The sequence below is a fragment of the Aspergillus multicolor genome, assembly GCF_047715735.1.
Source record: "Aspergillus multicolor strain CBS 133.54 unplaced genomic scaffold BDW74scaffold_9, whole genome shotgun sequence".
In the NCBI taxonomy this organism is placed as follows: domain Eukaryota; kingdom Fungi; phylum Ascomycota; class Eurotiomycetes; order Eurotiales; family Aspergillaceae; genus Aspergillus; species Aspergillus multicolor.
Genome location: NW_027395960.1, coordinates 656,575 through 679,515, shown reverse-complemented (window position 1 = coordinate 679,515; position 22,941 = coordinate 656,575). Strand labels below are relative to the sequence as shown.

At 51.3% G+C, this 22,941-nt stretch overlaps 9 protein-coding genes across 9 annotated transcripts; 4 read left to right on the top strand and 5 right to left on the bottom strand.

The window, feature by feature from the left end:
* Nucleotides 1-224: 224 nt before the first annotated feature.
* Nucleotides 225-4,943, bottom strand: BDW74DRAFT_167389 (bifunctional saccharopine dehydrogenase/ubiquitin carboxyl-terminal hydrolase; the record flags this gene model as incomplete). Its single annotated transcript, XM_073726687.1, has 12 exons — nucleotides 225-1,885; nucleotides 1,916-2,072; nucleotides 3,305-3,557; nucleotides 3,610-3,679; nucleotides 3,741-3,818; nucleotides 3,867-3,963; nucleotides 4,015-4,190; nucleotides 4,240-4,266; nucleotides 4,323-4,563; nucleotides 4,709-4,713; nucleotides 4,753-4,833; nucleotides 4,883-4,943. The coding sequence occupies 12 exons, from the start codon at nucleotides 4,941-4,943 to the stop codon at nucleotides 225-227; spliced, it is 2,907 nt and encodes a 968-aa protein (XP_073584996.1).
* Nucleotides 4,944-5,414: 471 nt separating this feature from the next.
* Nucleotides 5,415-5,981, bottom strand: BDW74DRAFT_177284 (uncharacterized protein; the record flags this gene model as incomplete). The annotated part of the gene is made up of 2 exons (XM_073728842.1): nucleotides 5,415-5,860; nucleotides 5,945-5,981. 2 exons carry the CDS (start codon nucleotides 5,979-5,981, stop codon nucleotides 5,415-5,417), a joined length of 483 nt encoding a protein of 160 aa, XP_073584995.1.
* Nucleotides 5,934-7,982, bottom strand: BDW74DRAFT_140326 (uncharacterized protein). The gene has a single exon (XM_073722509.1). The coding sequence runs from the start codon at nucleotides 7,879-7,881 to the stop codon at nucleotides 6,604-6,606; it is 1,278 nt and encodes a 425-aa protein (XP_073584994.1). The 5' UTR covers nucleotides 7,882-7,982; the 3' UTR covers nucleotides 5,934-6,603.
* Nucleotides 7,983-8,102: 120 nt separating this feature from the next.
* Nucleotides 8,103-8,527, bottom strand: BDW74DRAFT_151607 (uncharacterized protein). The gene has a single exon (XM_073724218.1). It carries the CDS (start codon nucleotides 8,521-8,523, stop codon nucleotides 8,233-8,235), a length of 291 nt encoding a protein of 96 aa, XP_073584993.1. The 5' UTR covers nucleotides 8,524-8,527; the 3' UTR covers nucleotides 8,103-8,232.
* Nucleotides 8,528-8,696: 169 nt separating this feature from the next.
* Nucleotides 8,697-11,652, top strand: BDW74DRAFT_140315 (putative RNAPII degradation factor Def1). Its single transcript, XM_073722506.1, has 2 exons — nucleotides 8,697-9,161; nucleotides 9,236-11,652. Exons 1-2 carry the CDS (start codon nucleotides 8,870-8,872, stop codon nucleotides 11,536-11,538), a joined length of 2,595 nt encoding a protein of 864 aa, XP_073584992.1. The 5' UTR covers nucleotides 8,697-8,869; the 3' UTR covers nucleotides 11,539-11,652.
* Nucleotides 11,653-12,312, top strand: BDW74DRAFT_140316 (uncharacterized protein). Its single transcript, XM_073722507.1, has one exon. It carries the CDS (start codon nucleotides 11,767-11,769, stop codon nucleotides 12,097-12,099), a length of 333 nt encoding a protein of 110 aa, XP_073584991.1. The 5' UTR covers nucleotides 11,653-11,766; the 3' UTR covers nucleotides 12,100-12,312.
* BDW74DRAFT_140317 (putative beta-N-acetylglucosaminidase) lies at nucleotides 12,313-13,875 on the top strand. Its single transcript, XM_073722508.1, has 2 exons — nucleotides 12,313-13,298; nucleotides 13,353-13,875. Exons 1-2 carry the CDS (start codon nucleotides 12,525-12,527, stop codon nucleotides 13,719-13,721), a joined length of 1,143 nt encoding a protein of 380 aa, XP_073584990.1. The 5' UTR covers nucleotides 12,313-12,524; the 3' UTR covers nucleotides 13,722-13,875.
* A 1,577-nt stretch (nucleotides 13,876-15,452) lies between these two features.
* BDW74DRAFT_190255 (sugar porter family MFS transporter) lies at nucleotides 15,453-17,735 on the bottom strand (the record flags this gene model as incomplete). Its single annotated transcript, XM_073732143.1, has 8 exons — nucleotides 17,626-17,735; nucleotides 17,496-17,570; nucleotides 17,184-17,447; nucleotides 17,107-17,132; nucleotides 16,964-17,057; nucleotides 15,907-16,913; nucleotides 15,739-15,853; nucleotides 15,453-15,678 (listed from the first exon to the last, which is right to left on the bottom strand). Exons 1-8 carry the CDS (start codon nucleotides 17,715-17,717, stop codon nucleotides 15,453-15,455), a joined length of 1,899 nt encoding a protein of 632 aa, XP_073584989.1. The 5' UTR covers nucleotides 17,718-17,735.
* A 2,337-nt stretch (nucleotides 17,736-20,072) lies between these two features.
* Nucleotides 20,073-22,772, top strand: BDW74DRAFT_167386 (uncharacterized protein; the record flags this gene model as incomplete). Its single annotated transcript, XM_073726686.1, has 10 exons — nucleotides 20,073-20,316; nucleotides 20,394-20,496; nucleotides 20,553-20,717; nucleotides 20,774-20,835; nucleotides 20,896-21,347; nucleotides 21,423-21,673; nucleotides 21,746-21,797; nucleotides 21,852-22,138; nucleotides 22,169-22,217; nucleotides 22,248-22,772. 10 exons carry the CDS (start codon nucleotides 20,073-20,075, stop codon nucleotides 22,770-22,772), a joined length of 2,190 nt encoding a protein of 729 aa, XP_073584988.1.
* Nucleotides 22,773-22,941: the final 169 nt, after the last annotated feature.

Sequence of the window (22,941 nt, the reverse complement as noted above, 5' to 3'; positions counted from 1 at the left end):
ACAGAAGAAGGCGAAGTAGAGAACAAAAGAACAAACCGACAAAATGCCCTCTATATTTAGCCAGAAGAGAACAGAAACAATAGATATCCATATATCCAGTCGTGCAAATACTCTATGAAATTCTTCACATGATCCAAGTCTCTACAAACTTGTATAGTAATTAGCCGTATAAACCTAGCCATTCTCCCGAGAATGCGAGGAAGTGCAATGGAGCAACCGCGGCCTCAAGCAGCCGTCTTCTCCAACTCGTAGAACAAAAGATACACTTCCTTCTGCATTCCCAGCACGTCAGAGGTCTTGCACTCCTTGATCTTTTCGTCCGAGATCCGCCACCACCGGTCAGCCGGTTTGCGGCGTCGCCGCAGTCGCGATGCAACTGATGCGCTTGCACTGGCTTCCGTGTCTGTTGCTGAAGCGTTTCGCTCGGCGAGGGATGATCGTGAAGCAGGGCTGCTGAGGCGAGCGGTATCGAGAGATGAGCCACGTTGCGCGGACGTAGGTGAGAGATTCTGTTTGGAGGACGAGTGCGTACTCTGAAAAGAGACGCGGGAGTTGGATGTTGCTGGGCGAGGGCTCTTGAGGTCAGTTGTTGAAGAAGGTCTAGATGGTGAGTCCGGGGAGAGAGATGATGATGGTGAGGCTGGAGTCGATATGTTAAGAGCCGGAGGTTCGATGCTGCTGCTGCTGGCGGGAAGACGCGGGCTTGCTACGCGGGAGGGATTCTCGCTAGCTGCACGACTTTGTGCATAGGAGCTGAACACGCTGGGTGTGGAGTATGGAGGGTAGAGATGGTTTCGCCGGAATGATTCGTAATGTCCGCTATTATGACTACCTTTGTGGCAGACAATGGCTAGCAATTTGAACCACTTTTGGTCCAGGATACCCCCGAGCGCGAGTCGTTCGGGAAAAGAGACCTTCGCGGCATTCTTCGTGGAACCGCTTCGGTCGAACATCGACCGTGAAAGATGGATGGCGATGATTTTGGGGAAGACCGTAATCCGCATATGCCTGGCGATTTTGCGTTTCGGTGCAAGCTCTGACGGTGGTAGCGTCACTCCATCCAGGGCGCATTCCGGATCACTGGCAAGAGCGATCTGGATCTTCTCTATTTCAGCTTCTAGAGACTGCCTGTCCGATGCTGAACGAGCTTTGATAAGCTCGTTTGACTTCACTTCGATTGCGTGTAGCAGCCGGCATTTGTCACACTTAAAGTCGTCGATGTATTCGGTCTTAAGTAGGCCGTCAAAGCATGCATTGAGTGTGGTAGAGCTCTTCTGCGGGACTTGTAGAGTCAAGTTGACAAACGTTGTTTGGTTTGGTTTGTATTTGTAGTGGCAGAACTGGCATTCGATCTGCGATTCCATCTTGCCTTCAAAAGGAAAGCCGTACTCGTTGTCAATCTCCTTGAGCTTGGTGTCTATAGTGGCGGGGAGGCCGTTTTCCGAGCCATCATCCACTCGCACTTCAATTTCAGATGGAGCTTCCTCGCTGTCTTGCTCAGGGCTGCCTTCAATTGACTTCTCCGCCCGCTGGCGTGCCTTGACACCGGCATGGTACTCGTCTGACAGTCTTTCAGCCACAATCTGCAGGAACTCCTGCGCGTCCTGCTGGTTGCGACTGATTCGTGTGCGGTAAGCAAACTCCAAGGCCTGGATGAAACCGCGCGCCGTGATTGTCTTCTTGTAAATCGGCCGCTCATTCAGCCGATCTAGCATCTCCTTCAGCGCCCTGGTGATCGTACCCTGCTGAAGCTCCCGGAGCCGATCCGGCCTCTTCTCGCGTAACTGCTCATCCGACTCGGGCAACTGGTTGTAGACTTCAGGCCCATCAAGCTCACGCCGATGGAGCTCTCTGATCAAGTACAAGCGCAGATCTCCCAAGCCGGCTAGTGCCTGAAGGACGGAGTTGATAAAACAGTCATTGGCGGGGTTGGAAAGGCCAACGATGCTCTTCTTGCGATTCCCTCCTGCATCATCGCCATCAATGGTGTAATTCGGCCCAAAGACGTAGAACAAAGCAACAGCCGCCAGAGATGCTCCTGCCGCATAAGCGGCGACCGTAGTTGGTTTTTCCTGCATCAACCCGTGGATTTTTCGTACAAGGGCTGTTTGGCTGCTATATTATTGGTCTTCCATGGGTCGCCTATAACAAAGCCTGCAAGTGAAAACCGCGCACAGGCGTTGTCTCTGAGCTGCGAAAAAGCAATTACTGTTGCTAGTGATGTATTTGGAACCCCGATTTGGAATTCAGCACTCTTTCCGAGATGTCGTTCTCCAGGACGGGTGAGCCAGAAAGCGGGCGGATGTCAGCCGTGGAAGAATAAATTTGCCATCAAAGACCCCAGCCAGGTTTCGGGGAAGGCTGTGCGGGCTGCGGAGAGAAGAGAGACTGGGGTACCGTAGGTGCTGATGAAGGATGACAGGTTCCGACCACGTCCGGAGGGGTCGTTCAGACGAATACGTAGGCAGCACAGTAACCGTCCATAGGCTACTGCTCGAGAATTTACCCGTCAGCAGTAAGATTCGCAATTAATGGAAGAAGGGAAAGCAAATGGAAGCAAGGCTGCAGACTGAGCGCAGATGTTCGGATGTTCTCCAGCGCCGACCGCAGTCGCTGTACCTAGTGCCCGAAGCTCCGTTGGAGTCCCCACATCCTTCTGCGCCAGGGCAGCTTCACAATGAACAATAATCCAGATCCAAAAGCAGGGCTGGACAGCTAGTAAGGCTAATTGCCTAGGGACGCCATGATCATGCCTCAGCGGACGTCAGCAGAGCCAATGATTGCGGTCGGATTGCCGTCACGATTGACGACGAGGTGGGCGCCAGAGGGGATTTGCGGTCGATAGACCTGCAGATCCTTTGCTGGACGGTTAGTGACGCCACGACAAGTTGTGACCGAGCTATGACTTCCAGACTTCCTGTGCCTGTGATGCCTGCTTCAGAATGGCAGTCTGTGAGTTGAAGAAATGATGCGAGCGGGGTTGTTAAGGGCTCGGCGTGGGATGGACAATAATGGAGATGAAACGTTGGAGACTCGGAGTTCGATTGTAGATCAATTGAGTTTTGCTGCCACTGAGGCATCGGTGAGACTTCAGCGCTTGTTACGCCTAAAATGTCCGGCAGAACATTTAGCAGGTGCAACAGCAAATGAAAATATACATCAATGCCCGAATATGTTCATTATCTAAAGCTTTTGTTCTGTATCTATCGTAACCCTAATCCATACATGATTCATGCAGCGCTACCGCTGGGTATTTGGCATGCATTGCGTTTCGCATTTACGCCGACTTGGGAAGAGTAGCAACCTTCTCGTTGAAGAGGTCTTCGGCTTGCTTCCAAACGCGAGCGTTCTCACGGTCCCTCAGCTGGAGCAAGCTGGGCATCAGCGCTTCACTGAACATCTCGGAGCTCTCACGGGGAAGAAGCGATGGGAGGTGGTCGATGCTGATCACACTGAGAGGTGTGCCCTGAGTGCCTGAGGGCAGAGTGACGGGTACTGTGGGCTTGTCGAAGGTGGTGGTGATGTCGTAGACAGGGATGGGGTTGTTGGGGTTGGTACTAAGGGTACTTTTAGTAACAGTCATAGAATTTTCAGAGGAAATCGCCATACGTGTCAGCGCTCACGTCGCATATGACGGACAAGCGGCGGTTGGGTGTCGAAAGGCTCTCAACATTGACGACTGTGATGCAGGAGTCAGCAAAATCATGGACATTTCCGATATGGCCCTGGAGCTGACTGACAGTGAGGGATCTTGGAAGACAGGTAGATGCAGTTAACAAAGATGTCGGAGTCCTCGACAATCTCCTTGAAGGGGCCACCTAGCCATCGTTAGCGATTAGAGCATCAGAAAGACCAAAAGCACAAACCCTTCTTGGTCTCCTCCATATCCCACTGGATGATGTCGGACTCGGGAATGCCGACGTCCTTGGCTAGCTGCACAGCACCCTTACCGCAACGTCCAAGCTACAAGACGTAAGGTCAGACATGCCTGGAGAGCGCGGGTGGAATACTCACAGCACCGATGACCAGGATCTTCGGGGACTTGCCGGATTGCTTCTGGCCCGCCTGGAGAGAGGCCTTGACGGACTCAATCAAGAGATCTTGGTTAGCGTAAGGCTTCTCGCCAGCAAGAGGCTCGCCCTCGGGGTGTGTCAGTTGCCAAGCCCAGTTCTTGACGGCCAGAGCGGCACCTAGGATGATGTTAAGCATGCTTCCAATCTGGTCGAACGGCGAACTAACCAGCATATCCAGCGGAGAAACCGAAGGCTGCGCGAAATCAAATCAGTTTGATCCATGATACCCAGCACAATTCAGCTTCTTACCAGCAACACGGCGACCAACATCATCAGTGAGGAACTCGAGATCGAGGAGGACACCGCCACCACGAGGCCATCTGCTCAGGACCTTCTCCCAACCGCCCTGCTCCTTGTAGCAGTGCGCAAATGAGATGTGAACGTGCTCGAGGGGAAAGTCGTCCTCAGGAAGCTCCTTGAGACCCAGAATGTATGCGTCCTTGGGCGCATCCTTGACCCAGGAACCTTCCTCGACAAGAGGAGCGCCAACCTGTACCATGTATAGTTAGAACCGAAGTTCGTCGCATTGAGATATCGGACGTTCGAACCTTGGCAAATTCCTCATCTACCAAAGACCAAAGTCAGCAAAGTCCAGCACAAAATATTGAAAGCCAGCGGTGACTCAATGTCCACACAATTGCTTTGAGCACGCGATTGGTTTTCATGGGACAAGGCTTACCGTCGAAGATACGCTGAGTAGATCGCTCGACTGTCACCTCATAGCCAGCATCAATGAGAGCCTTGCAGGTGGTGGGAGTCACTATCCATCAGTTAGCAAACGGTACCTGGATGTATGAGAAATCACATACAAGCAGACCGCGCTTCGGCGGGCTTGGTCTCAGCGCGCAGCCAGATCTTGTTGGAACCCATTGTGTCTGGAGGTCAGTTGCGGTCAAATGTCAAAGTAGTTGCTCAATTGTGTCCGAGAAAGATGAAATAATAGTCAAAAATGCCTTGTATGACTCTTCAATCTATGACACCGACTTTCCCCTCCTACGATAGTGGGGGGAAATTATCAATGATCATGGTTCTTCCGTTCCGAAACTGCGTGAGTCAGCTTCCTGTCCACATAGCTACGTGCCGATGTCGGCATTCGTGTTACGACTATACTATGATCCCGAAACATTCGAACATCTGAGAGAATTGCTTGAGAATTGAAGCAGATGTCATATTCATAGGCCATACATAGATTCGTTTAGGCCAATGGCCATATTTGGCAAACATCATAAATGAGAGGATTCAATAGAGGCACTCTGCTCGCAAGCATAAAGCACCACCTTCAAAGCCGACGTCACCACTCCACTTTGTCTTACATACAGAGGACAAGATGATCAAGGAATCTCAAGCAACAACTTTGGTGCGGCTGCGAGTCCGACTTCCGATACCATCTGTAGGGATGTCCTTGTTGACGGTATCCTTGGTCTTCCTGGGTCGGCCTCCTCTCTTCTTCTGCACTGCAGTCTGGCTAGGCTCAGTTTTCTCTTCCTTTGCAGGGGAGTATGCAGCGTTAGCGGCAAAGGCATCCTTGTCTATTTTCTGCTTTTTAGAGTCGCGCTCTGGCACCTCCTCAATGCCAGGTTTCGTGTTGGAGGGCTTATCAAGCTCTCGCTTCTCGCCAACAGCGGGCTCATTTAGTTGAGATCCCGATAGAGGTTCACTAGGGGTTCTATTGGCTGGAGCACGAGTTTCTGATGAGTTCGCGTTGGTTGAGTCCTCGGCTGGCTTAGAAGGATGGATATCGCCGTTCTGGTGCGGAGCATCATTGAGAGGTCGCGTGCCCATAGGGTCTAGAACATGGTTAGTATCATTGATTTGGTCAATCTTAGAGAATCAAGCACATGTATTGCTATGATTAAGGATGGGGTACGTACCTGACACGAGCGCGGCGATTGAAGGTGCAGAGGCCATGGTATGTCGAAGGGGATAGAAGGGAATGACAGATGCGGTTATCAGAGATGTGCTAGTTGAAACTGGAAGCAGACTGTTCTTGGTTTAAAAAGCAATTTGAGGATTTGCTCTTGAGGTATGGATCAATCTGAGGTGCAAACTGATGGAGGGAAATCAGGGTGAGCAAGAGGTGGTTGCGCGGTGACGTTTACCAAGAGCATCTGCGGATAAATAATAATTTCGGCTGTCCTCTCTTGACACTTGACCTCTCGGAGATCATGGCCGCAGACAAAGTAAGCAATTCGCGCTAAAAGACCCGAAAACAACACTCTGTGTAAGCATAGTTACTCTCCAATCTAGGCCCACGGCCCAACTCAGTCAGCATGCCAAGAACCAGACCTCCATGGCATTTGGTGCGGCTGCTTGTGGAGTAGAATGCGAAGAACCATCCCTCAGCAATGCACCAGCCCAGAAACTGAGTTACATAGTATTGCAGGTCTTTTGATCCGCCCTCAATCCTCATGGATCAGTACTTATAAAGATGCAGGAGCTATAGATTTGGGACATCCAGGATGAGAGCCAGTAGAAGCAACAGAGCCAGGCTGTGCTCAAGATATCATCCATCGTTACCGCAGGGGAGCAGTCAAACTACGCTCACAATCGGGTCTAGGAGAGTGCTGAGCAGCTCCTCATCCTCGGGCGGAGTACTGGCCCCTTGCGCTCTGTGGATTGGCTGTGTATGTTGTGCCAAGAACTTTGCCACATATGTGACATCTTTTGGCTTCCCAGCATCGGCCAAAACACGCAGTGCATCAAAAGCTACTCGAACAATTTTGGTACGCCGAGCTTGTGAAAACAGTTCAAAGTCTGCTGGCCGCAAATCGTGCAGAAATTGAACGAACGGTTCTGCGTCTGGACGCGCTGGGTGGTAAATGGCTATAATAGCGCTGTGAAGCTTACTGAGCTTCAGCGTAGATACCATCTGTGCGTACTCATCGTATAGATCAACTGGGACAGGAAGTTCGGGATTCTGGCGTAAGCTCCCATCGATAACATCAATTAGATAGGCCGCCGGTGCACCAAGGGCAATGTGCAGGGACATGCTAGGTTCCCCACCACCAATTGGCACGAGTATCCTGCATGCGTCGAGATAAAAACGTAGGGAAGAACCTATTCCGCCGCCGCATTCGATTTCAGCCTTCAGGAAACTCCCCAAAAGATACTTGAAATGTTTTCCCGCAGCACGTTTGGTCGGATTCCAGCCACCAACATCACAGTCGCGCAGCATTTCCAGCCAAGCCAGTACCGAGCTTTGTAGCCCCTCCGCAGCCATGAATTTGCATGTGCTACGCACCGCTCTTTCGTCTCTGAAAAACTCAATTTTCGAGATCGTGTCTGAAGAATACCACCAGGAAAGTACCCTGGAGCCTGCTCGAGAGTCCCTGAGTGTCTTGACAAACCGCTCGTCGCTGTGACGGCTGGCTATTAACAGCTGCCAGTTGAGACAGTCTGAGACGGATGCCGCAGTAGCAGACCCAGCCGCCACAAGTTCGTCGAAGATTGCCATAGGCTCTTTACCACGCCGTGATCCATCCGCATCCAAATGTGGCTCGGGCCGGATGCCGTGACCGCGGAGCGATACGCGGAAGAGGGGATTATTGAGAAGTGTGCGGAGATGTTGTTCGGTAGCATGAGCGGAGGAGTGGGAATGAGCCTCGTTTAGACGGTTTCCAGTGGAGGAGTTATTGACACCAGTTGCCTCATCTGAGGAGGAAGCGGTTAGAGGATGTTCACGATCAAGTTCGCGGCGGAAGGAGGACGTAAGGGCATTTAGTAGCTGCTGAGACTGGCGAGGAGTCCGCGGCAATGGGAGGTGGATTTTCGACAAGGGATTTGAACTGAGAATATTTGATATCTTCATGATGCGGGATTTATGACTTCTAGCACTGAAAGGTGTCGGTGGATGGCATTGAGTCTTTCATTCCAGACCCTGATCATATGATGATGGTTCCTCGTCACAACTTGGGCCATGGGCCATGGGCCATGGCAAGTCTCGAGAACGGAAAGCGGGCGGTGAAAAAGGGCTGCCAACCTGCCACCAACCGCCACGAATACAGATCCAGTCAAGTTTGGACTACTACTCAGCTGAGCCCCTTGGAAAACAATTATCGCTTTATTTATCGATGACAAACTTTGCTACAGAATAGTCGACAGATTATTGAGCAAGGAACATTTACAGGGTCATTGATCGTTTGTCTGCCCAGTGTACTAGTTACCTAGGTCCTCCGTAGTAGTAGTAGCACAGATTCCATGGATAGATCGAAACCAAAAAGATGACGAAATCCCACAACGACGGGGCTGCTGATCTATCTATGTACATGCCGTGAAAGAGAGAACAATAAAAAGAAAGTATATTGGTCGCAGCCCATGCTGTATATATATAGAGTTGTAGAACAAGCACGCAGCGGCTTTGTTTCGATTGATCGGCCAGGGAGCAGCAGCAGGACCCAAGCTGTGGTCTTTCATCGCCCGGTCGCTGGTCGCTCTCCACTGAAAACCTCATTTCCTTCTTCCTCACTTTCTCTCCTACTCCTCCCTTCCACTCTAATACATCAACCCTCCCTCTTCATTCTTCTCGCCCTTTCCGTCCTAGCAGCTTCTCTCCGCATCTTCAATTCCTCCTCTTGCTCGATATCGGCCCCCCGCGGCTCTTCTCCCGTGCTTTGGTGCTGCCTCACGCGAGAGGCTGCATCTGTGATCGTTACGGAGGACGACAACACTAACGAACCTCTTTTTACCCGCTTTTTTTCCTCCCACTCGCCGCATCTTATTTTCTACCTTCTGTCTTCCTTAGACTCCTTCGAGCTCCATCAAATTTCTCCCCGGAGAATCAGAGATTTTGCAGCAACATGTCTGAAGTTCAATCGAGGTCTTCTGCCTCTCGTGGCAGGGTATCCGCCCGTGGTGGCCGTGGCGGTTACAGCTCCAGAGGTGGTCGAGGTGGCAGCAGATCCACAAAGCTCGACATTTCAGAGCCTACATTCGAAGATGAAGGAGAGCTCGGCCAGATGAAGAAGAAATACTCGAATACTCTGCCTATGCTGAAGGAGCTGTTCTCCGACTGGACGGACGAGGACTTGGTCTTCGCCTTGGAGGACGCTGGTGGTGACCTTGAGCAGGCAATTGATCGCATCAGTGAAGGTTCGTCAATATTGTGTTTCATTCAGTCCGATAGTCTGCCAGCGTGTTCTCCTTCTAATTCGGTCTTACAATAGGCAACGTCTCCCAGTGGGGAAAGGTAGAGAAGAAGACTACCGACCGGAGCCGCCCCAAGCCCAAGGATGTACAGCCCACCCCGATCGAGCCCGCTACAACTGCCGTTCGAGGAGGACGTGGACGCGGTGGGTTTGAAGGCCGTGGTCGCGCCCGTGGAGATCGTGGCCGTGGCGGTCGCGGCGGTCGGGCTGGTGCTCATGCCAACGGAACACGCATAGAGAAGCCATCCCTTCCGGCCGAAATTACTCCTATTGCCGATTCAGTGACGACTACAACTGATGCTCCGTCTGCCGATGCGGCTGCTCTGGAAACAGACTCTACCACAAAGGATACCCCTGCCGTGCCCGAAGGTACCAAGAACTGGGCGTCGTTGTTCGCGAAACCAGCAGTGCCTCCTCCTCAGAAGAAACCAGTCGCTCCTGCCCCTGCTCCCGCTCCTGTCACTGAACAACCCGCTGCCATTCTCGAACCCGAAGAAGAGAAGCCTGCCGAACCTGAAGCTGTCTCCGCTCCTGCTCCCGCGCCCGTCCCCGTCGCTATCCCTCTTCCCGCCGAGAAGGCTCCCCAGCCAGCGGTACCTCAACCCCCCACCGAGGAGGCACAGATCGCAACGCCCACATCGGCCGACGTCTCGCCGGCCAAGGATGACTTGACTAAGAACAACCTTGCGCAAATCCCCGATGTCTCGCCCCCTGTTCCATCCGCCACCGCTGCTAGCACTGTTGGCAGCACCGTTGATCCCAGCGTCGCCGCCGCATCTACTCCCGCCCGCCCCACTGGTAGTGCGTTGCCCACCAGCGCATTCAAGCAGGCTATCCGCACACCTGGAACACAGCGCCGTGTTATGGAACAGCAGGAGGCTGTTGTCATGCCAGGAAACCACGCCGTCGACCGTGCTGCCGTGCAGTTTGGCAGCATGGGTTTGAATGGCGATGCTGCTGACATTGATATCGATGAGAACAGAGAAGACACCGAAACCCGTGCTCAGCCTCCCCAGCACTCCCCTGTTGCTCCTCGTGCGTCATTGCCTCCGTCTACTCAGGCTCAAGCTCCTCAGGAGGTGGCTGCCGTCTCCCGCCCTGCTCCTGGCTTGCCCCCGGTTCCTCACGCCGCCACTGCCGAAAACACATTCTCCGACTTTGCTCGCTACGACTCTCAAAAGCCCTACGACCCGTTCACTCAACAGGTCACTCAGCCACAACCTCAGGTCCAGGAGCCGTTCGCCAACCAGGCTCCTGTTCAACCCACCGTCACCACTGGCAGCGAATATTCTCCATTCTACGCCGGTGACCAGCGTCTTCCTTACAACTACTACAATGCCTACGGTCAGTCTCAGGATGCGTCGCTCGCTCAGCGCGCTGCTGGATTTGGTGTCTCTGGCGCCGAGGCTCAGCCTCAAATCCCCACCACCCAACCCCCCAGCCGCTATGGTCATGTTGAAGCCCCGAACAGCGGCCACACGACCCCCAACCCCACTCTTCCCGGAGTTACTCAGACCCCCGCCGCACACCACATGCCCGGTCAGGCTGCTCAAGCTTACGGCTATGGCTACCCATACTACTCGAACCCTCACTATGCGTCTTACATGAGCCAGCAGCAATACGGCCGCAATCGCCCGATGTACGACGACGCTCGCAGGTACGAAGATCAATACATGCCTCATAGCTCTCAGTATGGTTATGGAAGCCAGTACGGTCCTTATGGCGGCAAGGGCGGCATGTACGGTCACCCGCACGGTTTCTCGTACGATCACACCGCATCCCCGGCGACTACTGGCAACTTCAACCAAGGCATCCCCGGTCGTGACTCGGTCTATGGCCGTACTGGATCAGCCCAGCCTTCCGAGAGCCAGCAGTCCGCTGCAGGCACAAGTGCGTTCGGAGCGGGCATGACGGATGTCTTTGGCCGCAGCCAGGGTAGCTTCGGACAGACGCAGCCGATCACCCAGCAGACCCCGGTATCGACGGAAGAGACAAAGGCATTTGACACCTCCAAGACCGGTGGCCCCAGTCCTTCGCTGTCACAGGCCAACCGCCCTGGCTCCGCGACCAACACTCCTGGTCAATCTCAGAGCCAAACCGGTCTTCCCCCGCTGCAGGGTCAGCAGGCCCAGCAGGGCTTCGGTGGCTACCCTCACTTGAACCCTCAGTACAGCGGTCTTGGTGGCCTCGGCGGGCACCAGACTGCCAACCAGACCCATCACCAGGCTACCGGGTACGGCAACTACGGTGGTGCCAGCTTCGGTAATTACTACGGCGGGAACACTGGGCGAGGAGGCTGGGGTGGTAACTACGGTCACTAGAGGATTATTGCGTTCAATGTTCCCCAGGTGAATGAAATCTTCCCTTATTTCATACTCTGTTAGGGACGGACAATCCCTGGACTCTAAAATCTTATAGTTCAATTGGGTGTGCCTTTTTTACACTTTCGTCACTCTCAATGTGTAATCTCTACTCTCCATGGGAGCTTGGCTGGATTCCTTTTATTATGCGTTACGTTTTAACTCGTTTGGACTTGATCGCTTTTCGCAATGTCTCATGCCGGGCTGTGGTTACGATGTACTGAATGGGGGAAAACGCTGCTTCTTATCATCTTGTTCGTAACATTTGGGCAATATTTCTATCCGATACTTGTGTTCTCTGTCTCTTTCTTTTTTTTTTCTCTTTTTGCGACTGTTATTTTCCTCTTTCTCCTCTCCTCTTCCAATTCGAACAAAAAAATGGGTTTTCGTTCGTCTTCGTTCTGTCGGGCTGCGTTGCATATTCCGCGTTTCCTGTACTACATATTTGGGACAGTTGGGACTACATCCATGCAAACAACTGGGTTGGCACGGAGGATGGGAAAATCTGCACGAATCCATTGATTTGGTGGCGTTGCACTTGAGTTCTGTACGCTGTAGAATTACCCATGGAGTCTAGAGTCAAGCTGTAGCTGTTCAGAAGCCGGTGCTTGAGATTCGTCCAAGCGATAGTGTTTTGGTCATGTAAACTCAATGCAACTAAGCTCCTGCCTTAATGTCTTGACGGGCATCCTCGCTATGGTCTCTGTTTGCAGTGCATCGAATCAGCTGATTTCGTTGCCGTGAGTCTACAGGTCTACAGTGCGGGACATCTCTTCTACCATCCATCCAACTTGCGGATTACCGACTACTCACCAGTTCTCCTCCTCGACGCATCCAAGGAATCTACCAACATCGGACTCCAAGTATCACTTGACGAGCAGTCGCTCTCATCAGCCACAACCTCTCCAGGATTGGAGACATCAGGGTCATCACCACCAACGCTCACCATGTCCAAACCCGACCCCTCATCACGGCAATCCCCCGCTCAAACAAACCTCAACATAATCCCCTTCACCACTCAAGACATCCCCTCAATACACGGAATTTGGTCCGCTGCACTCCCAGCCTACCCCATAAGCCAAGAGACGCTCGCAGCCCTGCTCCCCCAGGAAAACGGCCAGCACTGGATCGCTAGGGTTAAACGCAACGATGAAGATCAAGACAAAGGTGGAGATGAAGACAGAGACAAGCCCGTTGGATTTTGCCTCGTCTATACGGCAAAACATCTGGATCTAAAGTCATACAAAGCACCGAAAGTCTACATTGCCGCCATTGCCGTGCTTCCCGAGTTCCAGGATAAGGGAATCGGGACGGCGCTGTTGAATGCTGCTTGCGATGCGACAGAGGCTGGATTTAGGAAGGTTGAGATTGGCAGTTCGTTTCCGAGGTTTTGGCCTGGCATTCCGGTTGAGGGGCCATCGGTTGTTTCTGGTTCTGTCTCTGGCTCAGGCTCAGGCTTAGACTTAGCTGGAGAGCAGGGTGCGAATAGCGAACGGTCAGCGCTGAGCTTCTTCGTCAACCGCGGCTTTTGCCTAAACCCTGACCCGCCGCGGTCTGTGGATTTGTATAGGGACATCCGGTCGTTCAGTCTCACCGAGGAGGGAAGCGGTAATGGTTATGCTGCGCGCGCTCATGAGGCTGGGTATACGTTCGCCCCATTAGGTCCGGATGGGTATGAAGAATGTCTGGCTAGGCAGAGGAGGAACTTTGGGGATAATCCTGTTTGTGGTCCCTTCCCAATCTTTTTTTCTGGGGCTGCTTGCTAATTATGCTAGGACTGGGTCAATATGTACGTACAGCTGGACCCGTCATTGCATCCGTCGTCTATCATGACGGCCTTTGATTCCACCAGTAATCAAGTCGGGTGGACGCTCATGCTCGGTCCCTCTTCAACTAATCTGCAAACCAACTGGGCGATGCCATCTATCTGCGGGCCGAAAACGGGTCTGATAGGCTGCGTGGGTATTGACGAAGGGCACCGCAAGTCGGGCGTGGGAATTGCGCTCGTAGCCCATGCGTTGAACGACATGAAGAACCGAGGTGTCGAAGGTGTCTTTGTGGACTGGGTTGCTCTGGAAGGATTCTACGAGAGAGTCGGCTTTGAAGTTTGGGCAAAATACCGCACGGGAGAAATAATTCCGTGATTAAGAAGCTTCAAAGAGATATAGCTGGCAAGGCTCGGTCGGTTCTATATCATCTCTGTGAAGCAGCACTTATCTCTACCCTGCGCTGCTTCATATATCGTCCTCCGGGTCTATGAAGCTACATCCAAAATTCCTTTAAGAACAAGAGTGGCGATCGGCATAGTTCAGCATCGCCCCACCCCGTCTTAGAGGCATTGTGTTATATGTCTAGACCATCGCAGCAATGCTTACGCTGAATCTGAGTTTCCGTAGTTTGGAATGCCGGCATAGGACCCGAACCTAAATCTCCTCCGGATACCTTGCGTATTCAGAGGTGTGTTTGCCCCATTACACCATACCGGCTTTTGTTGTTGGATGTTGGGTGCTGGACGAGGGAGAAAAGGGTTGCGAGGTGGAGCAGGCTCGGGAACATTTTATAGGGAATTCTTGCTAGTGGAAGTTTATTTGCATTACCAATTTCTTTGCTTCTGGTACCTTCTACCTGGAAAGGGTGTTTCTAGAACCGTTGTCTGTCGTTCTTTCCTGCCCTATACTTTGTAGATCGGGATGGTTTTCCGAAATCCTAGGATCGGCTTGGCGTGGCTCGGGTGGGCCCGGAGACCCTGGAGGAAGCTCTCGTAAATCCCGGGGGATATTCCGAGATGAGGATTAGAGGGTTGTGTTAGAAGCTTATATGAGCAATGTCTGCATTATGGCTTATGCCAAAATATGGCTACGTAGGCTGAGCTATAATCTACAGGAGACTTGAATTCGAGCGAGTTTCCGCAGTACGATCTCGATCTCGATTCTCTCCACACTAACTAGATAGCTCGTCCCCGCACTCATAGTTTCAAATCTCCACCGTTCGAGCCCTAAGAGTATTCTGACGTTGAAGTGCGAGGTCAAGTCTGAGCGTCGAGCACTTTGGCACCGGAAGCACAATGAGGAGATCAATCAATTTCTGTTCAAGACGCGATTAGCATGCATCATTTATAGGGCGGAGCCTGGAGGCAACAGGCCTGGAAGAGCAATCGCACCTAGAGAGCAATTGACCTAGACGCAATTACACACAACATGCTTCTACGTGAGACAATAGCCGATTTAGATAAGATTAGCAAAGAAGATGAGTGTTTGATAGACATCTGGGCCCAATACAATCAAGATCTATCTAGACTCTAAGCCAAGTAGAAGGCAGACAACCAGTATCCACCGCAGCCAAATCCTGTTGTAAAGAGACATCGGAAGCAGGCGTAAACAAGAGACAAAGATCTGATAGTACATGATGCGATGATATGATAGATGTCTAGGCATCTATCTATCTAGTGTTGACCGTGGCCGTAGCCGTCTTCTATTCTAATCCAAAGCAAACGCAAGGATAGAATGTAGAGCGAGGTTCAACAAGACGATGAGATTTGCAGATGTAAGAAATCGACGAGAACATAAATCGAGAAAGACAAAGAAAATAGAGGAAAAGGACAGATGGACGAGTTCAGAGAGCTATCTTCAGCTTTCTTCGATCCAAAAAGGGAACGGGAGAGAGAAGAATAGGTCTCACTCGATTAGTCAAGTCCCTGGGTGTTGGAAATTTCGTTTGTGGATTTTGTCGGTATTCCTGTGTTTTTTTATTTTTTTTTTGTTTTTCCATTTCGATTACTTTCGTTTCGTTGGGGCGTCCTAAGACGTTCAGCCATGACTCGTTCAGTCGTGAGTCTCGTGACGCTCACGCGCATCTGTCAAATGGAAATCAAACACTTAGTTAGTCTCCGCGATGTGGTCGAAATGGTAGAGAGGCTCGAGATGAGCATCCTTGCGGAAGAAGATGTAGCGCTTGATCCACCAGGGCAAAACCTGGAACAGCTGGTAGCGCATGTGAGTGCGGGTTGGGACGGCGAAGATGTAGTCGAGCTCCTCGAGAGTGCGCTGCTTTGTCTCGGGGACCCAGAGGAAGATCATGACGAGTGCGACGACATTGAGGCCACTGATGATGGGATTGTGTTAGTAAGTGATCAAGGTTTGGCAAAAAATCTGGGAGACTAACGCGTAGAATCCGAAAGCACCCTGAGCGGTAAGGGCAACAAGCATTCGGGGGAAGGTGATACTCAGGGCGGCGGCCCAGAAGAGACAGGTTGCGACAGCCCAGGACATTCCGACCTCTGGATTGAATTAGCTATATTCTTGATTAGGCAGGGAAGGAGCGAAAACATACCGCGATGAGAGAGAGGGAAGACCTCGGCCGAGTAGGTGAAAGGAACTGGTCCCTCACCAGGCGAGTAGAACGCGGCGAACAGGAAGACAAAGAGAGCAACCAGAACAAGATGAGCCTTCGACTCCTTATCAATGTAAAATGAGAATCCAGCTGCAAGCAAAGTCCATGCCATCTGGGGGAAGGTGAAGAGAAGTAAGCTGCGACGCCCAAATGTGTCGATGGTCCAAACCGCGGGGAAGGCAAACAGAAAGTTCACCAATCCGAAGCCCCAAGAGGCCCAGAGAGCTCCGTTGTAGCCTGTGCCTGCATCTGCAAAGATTGTAGAGGAGTAGAATGCAATGATGTTAATGCCGCACATCTGTTGGGCGATCATGACAACAAACGATGCAAGAGTAGCCCGGCGGACACGAGGGATTGTGAACAGCTCAACAAAGCGAGTCAAGTAGGATCCTTCGCCAGAAATCTCTTGCTCAAGCTTGACCTGAGCGTGGATGTAGTAGAGATCACGAGCAGCCTGAAGGGGAGTGTTTCGAAGACGTAGCAGAGATTCGTACGCGGAGCGAAGTTTACCGTTCTTGATATACCACCGAGGGGACTCTGGGCAGAAATAGACACCAAGAAGAAGAGGAACTGCCGGAATAAACGCAGAACCCATTTGCATACGCCAGGCCAAGTGACCCATATCCTTGACGATCAGGTTCGCGGTGGTTCCAAGAAAGATACCAAATGCGGTCCACAACTGCCAGCACATAACCAAACCGCCGCGAATAGAAGCAGGAGTGTTTTCGGCACAGAAGATGGGGATAGTCGAGGCCTTCAAGCCCATGCCGATACCAAGAAGAAAACGAGTGATAAAGAGCTGGGGCCAAGTTTGGCTGAGAGCCTGACCGAACGGAGTAAGCAGACAAAAGATGGCAGAGATGAAGATCGCACCGCGACGGCCGAGATACTTGTTAGCAGGGTCGGACAGCCAGCAGCCGAGAAGAGCGCTGCCGATGTAGGGGCCACTGCAAACAGTTAGCTTGTTAAGTCATATATTGTACCAGGAAGAACTTACGCATTGATCACTCCAACAAGCCACTGATTCAGTTCAGCATTAGGGTCTTTCGCCGTCGGAATGCCCAGAGCGGCAGGCATGCTAAGATTGGCTCCTAAAGCACGGTCAGCGAGGATGTGACGTAACAAGTTAGTGGAACTTACCATTACTACCAGTCTGATCCCAGCCTCTGTCGAAAGATTAGTTTTGTCCAAACATCTGGAGAGGATTGATGATTTACTGAACAGCAGCGCCAACAGAGCAGAGGATGATCGAAAAGTAGAGCGCACGAGGCTGACGCCACTTGTGTTTGGTCTCATGCTCGATGATGCGAATGTCCTCTGCGCCAACTCCAGGAACAGCTCTGAAGTTTTGAGGGTCACGAGCAATGAGGGCTCCTTTGCGCAGGTTGGGCAGCAGATCGGTCAATTCATGCTCGCGTGCAAACAGCTCAACGTCACGGAGGACCTGGGCCTCAGTAAAACCGGAGAGAGGATTCTTGATTCTGAATATAATTAGCAATGGCTTCGGATGCAAAAGAAAGGATACTTACTTTGCTGAGGTGTTGAAGTTCAGATCGACGTGTTCGACAAACCCCTTCTCGGCGCTGTCTTCATTCTCGCTGCTCCTGCAGACTGTCAGCAAGGTATGATGCAACAGATATATCAGACGGCAGAACTTACAGCTTGTTGATGGGACTGAGAGTGTCACCAGCATGCTTGAGGGGCACGCCAATCGGGTACACCTCGTCCACCTCTCCCACCTGGTCTGCCATTGTCCAACCGGAGTCAAGAACAGAACGGTGGTTAAAGAGACAACTGTAACACTGATTGAAGAGCCTAGAAAACAATGATCCTTGATGTAGGGGTAGCAGAAAAAGCAAAGAGATAATAAGAAGTAGTGTTCAAGCTAAAACACTCGGCACGCAGGAAGGTGCAGGATGCAGAAGTTGAGGCTTGTGTGGGGTGAGGAGGATGGGGAAAAAATAAGTCCAAACGCAGGAGAAGCTGGGGCAGATATATTAAGAAAGGCGGAGAACAGGAGGGGCAGTAAGCAGTAAGTGTGGGAGTGAATGGAAAGGAGAAGAAATTTCACCAAATCCAATCAGACAGTTGTGTTATTCACTCAGTCATTCACACAGCCAGCATCATGCTTCCAGAAATTAATTGTGGGCCCAGTAACTAGTAATCAGGTGGACAGATGAGTACTTTGGTTCTGGGATAAGGTTAAGCTTTCAATATTGGTTGGTTAGGATTGAATGGGCAACTATGAAGCTATTCACAAATCCCCAGATGGCCACATCCACAATTCTCCAGCAGGAATCATTATGGGAGGACATACAGCACGGCTCCTGCTTTCTTTGCGTAGAGAAAATCAGAGGACTGTGTCTTCCTATAAGGAAAGGTAACGCTGGCGTCAGCCGTTTGTTTGCGATTCTGGAGACAGAGCAGGAGAGGACTGCTGTGGATACCTTGTCTCCCGATCATGCGTGGACTGAGCCAGTAAAAGACAAGACATGATGGAGTCACGTCGGTCTCAGAAGGTAGCAGCATCTGGAGCCACAGTACCAAAGCAAAAAGCTGAGAATACTTTGGTTGAAAGCCATTCTCCGGGGTCCCCGGAAGGCTCTTATCTCCGGTCCAGAAGAGGTTCGCAAGCTAGAATCCACTCCTCGAAACCTGAGGACATTGACCGAGGACTCGACAGTACTCAATTTGCTTTTGCACTTGTGAGCCATACAAATTTTCTGTCTCACCTAAGTGTGGAGCTTGTCGCCCTGATTTTCTAGCTAAGGCGAAGCTTGGGGAGTCAATTGTTTGTGGTGTTGATTTCTTGGCTGGGGTTAACGCGCTATTCCTAAGCCGGACTAGCACACTAAGAAGGGTTTCGTCCCCGGATGGGGCTGGGAAAGCTCTCCAGCCAATGACTGTTAGCCTGCCCCAGACTCCAGATTCCAGCCGCTTCTTGGTTTTCCTCACTCCCCAAAGGCGAGAGATTTTCGGGCAAATGGGTTCTGTGGGAGACTGTTCGCGGGCGGAGCTTGAGTGGTCCCGTGACCTAGGTTGGACGATTGCGTAGTGGAACAGACCAAGTCGCGAAGGATGTCGAGATGCAACCGTCGGAATCTTTCCCCGCGACATTCTTCGACTCACGTGGCCATCTGGATCTGGATCTGGATCTGGATCTGAAGATTTGGAGACTGGAGACTGGAGAAGAGGCTGGAACACGCCACTTGACGATCGACAGCAAACCACCTGCTTCTTCGAGTGTAACTGCCCGGAGTTAACTGAAAACAGTGGGTGGTCCCAGTCTCCAGCAGATGCTCTTTTCGTCTTTCTCGCAATACGGACTTTGGCGAGCTGGGTGTTTTACAGAACGCTGAACAACAACCTCAAAACTATCGGTTGAAGAAGCTACCTTCGAAGCTGAGCTTGAGCGAGGCCAGCTTACTGAGGTTTGACAAGGCTATCGGTACTCGACAGGGGTCACAAAGCTTGATGATCCTCCTGGCACCTGTGCCCTTTTGGAAGTTCGAGATCCCCACCTGCGAGCAAACTGTCTCGGCTTCTCGATATATGCCGAAAATCCACGTAGCCAGAACCGCGTATTGTAGGACACATAGATCTAGATTGAATGGCTTGAGGCTTCGAGAATGAAGCTACAAGACAACTTTCTCAATAGATCGTGCCCTCGCATACATACTTCAAAACATTGTAGCACCTGACACTCCTGGGCTTTTTTCAATCAGTTAGCTATGTATTGCGCGCTCTTTGAAGGATCTTTCATTAGCCTTTCAATGTAATGGCTGGGTCAATCTCCGCTGCTGGAGGTATATCAAATAATTTTTAATCAAACGTTTCTAATATATATATTTTCATAGCTGTGCTCGAGAGGAGGACAACTGTACCAGCACATATCACCCTGGCAACCATTGACCAGCCACTCTTGTATAGCCATTTCATTTACATCCGATGTCACGGAAGTCACATGCTGACATAAGATAACGTCCGTCTCAGGATCTCGGAAAGAACCGAACTCGATCACTATAGTAGCCAATGAAAAATGCTGTGAAAATGCCACAGGAACAAGTCAGATCCTGGCATCATGCTATCTAAAGATCTGCATCTATATGGAATCTCCGCAAACAGACCCTCCCTCCGTGCAAGACCTGCATTCCGGCGCCCCCTTTGTCCCGTTTTCCGAGTTCTCGGTCCAAGCCCTCCAGGCGCAATCAAACGAGGATGCTTCTCGGTGGATTGAGAATAAACTCCGTGATGGCAGGCCATTTGTCGTACGAGGCTTCGCTCAAACGGATGCATGGCGGACAGCAAACTTGAGCAATGAGAGCCTAGTCAACCTGTCTGCCTCGGCAGGTATGTGCACTTTGCTTCCTTCACTTACACTTACCTGCATAGATTTCGATCATGCTGATTTGGTTCTCTTCATTCAGCAATTCCAGTGAGAAACTGTCAAACCGGAAGATATGTCAAATTACGGCTACGGGACCTCCTTTTCCATTCAGATCAAGCAAGTGCAGGCGACACTCGGGAATCGTGGGTCTTTCGTTGGCCTCAAAAACCCGAGACACATCTAACAGTTTACCCTAAAGCCTCTACGCGAAGGACCTTCATTGCCCAAAAGAATGGGTCAAGTTCTTGGAGACAATCCTGCCATCTTCCTTGAGACATCTTGGTTCACTCGACCTCTTTCGAGTCTTGCCAAAGGAGACCGCTCCAGAAGTGTTGCTGGCCTATGTTGGGACTCGGATGTCTTTGTAGGTGTATATTTAAGTCCATATAGCTGATGTTGCCTAACGACGAAATCCTCTAGTTCTGGATTTCATAGATGCTTCAGCGCTACCGTAGTCCTCAATCTTATAATTGAATCGGAAGGTAGGCACTACTTTTCTACTTCAAACGAGCACAGATCCGAGGGCTAATACAACTAGCTAGGAATTGGCCCTGAATCAATCTGTTTTGGAGCAGACACGAACTCGCAAGAGAAGTACGATGCGTTCATAGATGGACTGGGCAAGTCCGCCCACACCGATTGGGCCAACGTGTCTATCAGCAAGCTAAGATCTGCCGATTTTCCGATATATGTCACAGACCAAGGTCCTGGTGACCTGGTAGTCTTCCCCGCTGTCACTGCTCATCAAGTTTGGAACATAAGCTCTATGGTTACCAAGGTGGTCTGGAATATCATGCATTCTACCTCGGTAGCATCTTTCTTTGACTACGTGCAGCCTGCATACCATAAACAGTGCCACGCGGACACAAGCCGCGTTCCTTTGGTCCCAATGTACGCGTTGCAAACGGGTGTATGCGGGAGAGAAGAGGAACTTCTGCTTTTGGATATATTCCACCAACAAGTCTCTGGTGAAACTGTCGGATCAGAGGCCTACGTCAATCCCAAGGGTGTCCCAGGCACCCCTACCAACGTTGACGACTCAGCGAAGAGACTTCTACCCACCATCAAGACTGTGGACACTCAGGGTGCTGTAGTTGAGTGTAACTTCTGCGGGCTTACAATATGGAATCGTCATCTACACTGCGAAGAGTGCAGGGATTTTGACTTGTGTTTGACTTGCTTCGTTTGGGGTAGAAGCTGCAAACACGTTGCCGACTACACCTGGGCAGAAATCCTGCCGCTGGAACGATGTCGAAAAATTATCATGGCAGCGAGAAACAGACTAGGTGTTGAAGCTGCTCAAACATCGCGACCATCTAAGTATGAATCCATCCTCATGCTTATGTCATAGCATTATCTTATGCAAGTTACTAATATGCCGCTCAGGTAAAGGTCACTTGGTGCTGTAGCAGCGGTCGCAATGGGTGCGCGACAACAATTGGCAGTATGTATTCAAGATCAAGTTGCTTTCTAGGGTAGATGCTTACCTTTTATGTAGGAGCGACTTTGTCATCTATGTCGAGACAGTCATCCTTCGTGGAAAGGCACCATATGCAATCAGTGCTCGGCATTCTTTTGCTTCCGGGGCCTTCATCGACATTTTGGCGCTGAGCTAATCTCTCTGTTGGGAGATGGTGAGAATTGGACCTGCCCGAAATGCGAACAGATTTGCAACTGCCGTTGCTGTCATTTCAATCGACCATACCAGAGCAAAGACAAACCGGTGCGAGGGCGGATCAAGTCGATCGATACTCGAGGTCGCCAAGTTGGATTTGCCGATGATGTGTTCGATAAAAAACGAGGGAAATGAGCTAGCCTGGTCGCTTCAAGCATTCCGTCGCAAACGCATCTGTCCCCGCGAGGGGTGAAACGTTCTTGACTGCCTACAGAAGAGGATACGGGGCAGCAAGGGCAGAATGCGAAACCTACTGCATTAATAGGGGCGGAGCTAAGACAAGCAGCCGCGTTAGATATATCGGGAGCTCCTTCGACATCCATGGCTACGCCCAGCGACAACAACCTAAACCATACCTCCAACCGAACATCTGATCCCCTGGCCCCATTTTGCCGTGAGAATCAAGTCGAGACAGCATCCGACGGTCGACCAGCACCCTTGATTACAACCTCAGATGAGTCTGTATTAATAGCTCATCCTGTTCGAGACCGCACTCGAGGTGATACCTCGGACGAAGAAAGCACTCAAGAGCTGGAGAACAAGATAAAAGCTCTCCGGGGATATGCGGATGACGTTCTTGAGCTCTCCTTGATGGAATCTCACGCAAGAATCCTAGATCGCATCTCTCAGTTCGAGGCTGAGCGTGCACAACGGAAGCGACGGAAAACCGAGTTGCTTCTGAGCAGGTTAGACCGGGATTTCCCTGATCTTGCGGCTCTCGCGAGGGAAGAGGCGCGACGCTAGGGACTCTAAAGAGACCATGTCTTGCTTGACATAACCATTTCTGCCACGTAAATAGAATTCAGTTAGATGTACCGCATGATTGACCGCCGTGTCCGAATGTAGAACTGTAGAGTCACGGTATACATCGGCGTGAGCTAGGGCGGCGTCGATCTTCACCTCACCTGACAAG

Coding starts and splice junctions, on each gene's coding strand:
- BDW74DRAFT_140326 (XM_073722509.1), bottom strand. CDS start 7,881: ATGAAGATATCAAATATTCTCAGTTCAAATCCCTTGTCGAAAATCCAC.
- BDW74DRAFT_151607 (XM_073724218.1), bottom strand. CDS start 8,523: ATGAGGTTTTCAGTGGAGAGCGACCAGCGACCGGGCGATGAAAGACCA.
- BDW74DRAFT_140315 (XM_073722506.1), top strand. CDS start 8,870: ATGTCTGAAGTTCAATCGAGGTCTTCTGCCTCTCGTGGCAGGGTATCC. Junction 9,162..9,235: donor AATTGATCGCATCAGTGAAG/GTTCGTCAATAT, acceptor GTCTTACAATAG/GCAACGTCTCCCAGTGGGGA.
- BDW74DRAFT_140316 (XM_073722507.1), top strand. CDS start 11,767: ATGTCTCATGCCGGGCTGTGGTTACGATGTACTGAATGGGGGAAAACG.
- BDW74DRAFT_140317 (XM_073722508.1), top strand. CDS start 12,525: ATGTCCAAACCCGACCCCTCATCACGGCAATCCCCCGCTCAAACAAAC. Junction 13,299..13,352: donor GGAACTTTGGGGATAATCCT/GTTTGTGGTCCC, acceptor TAATTATGCTAG/GACTGGGTCAATATGTACGT.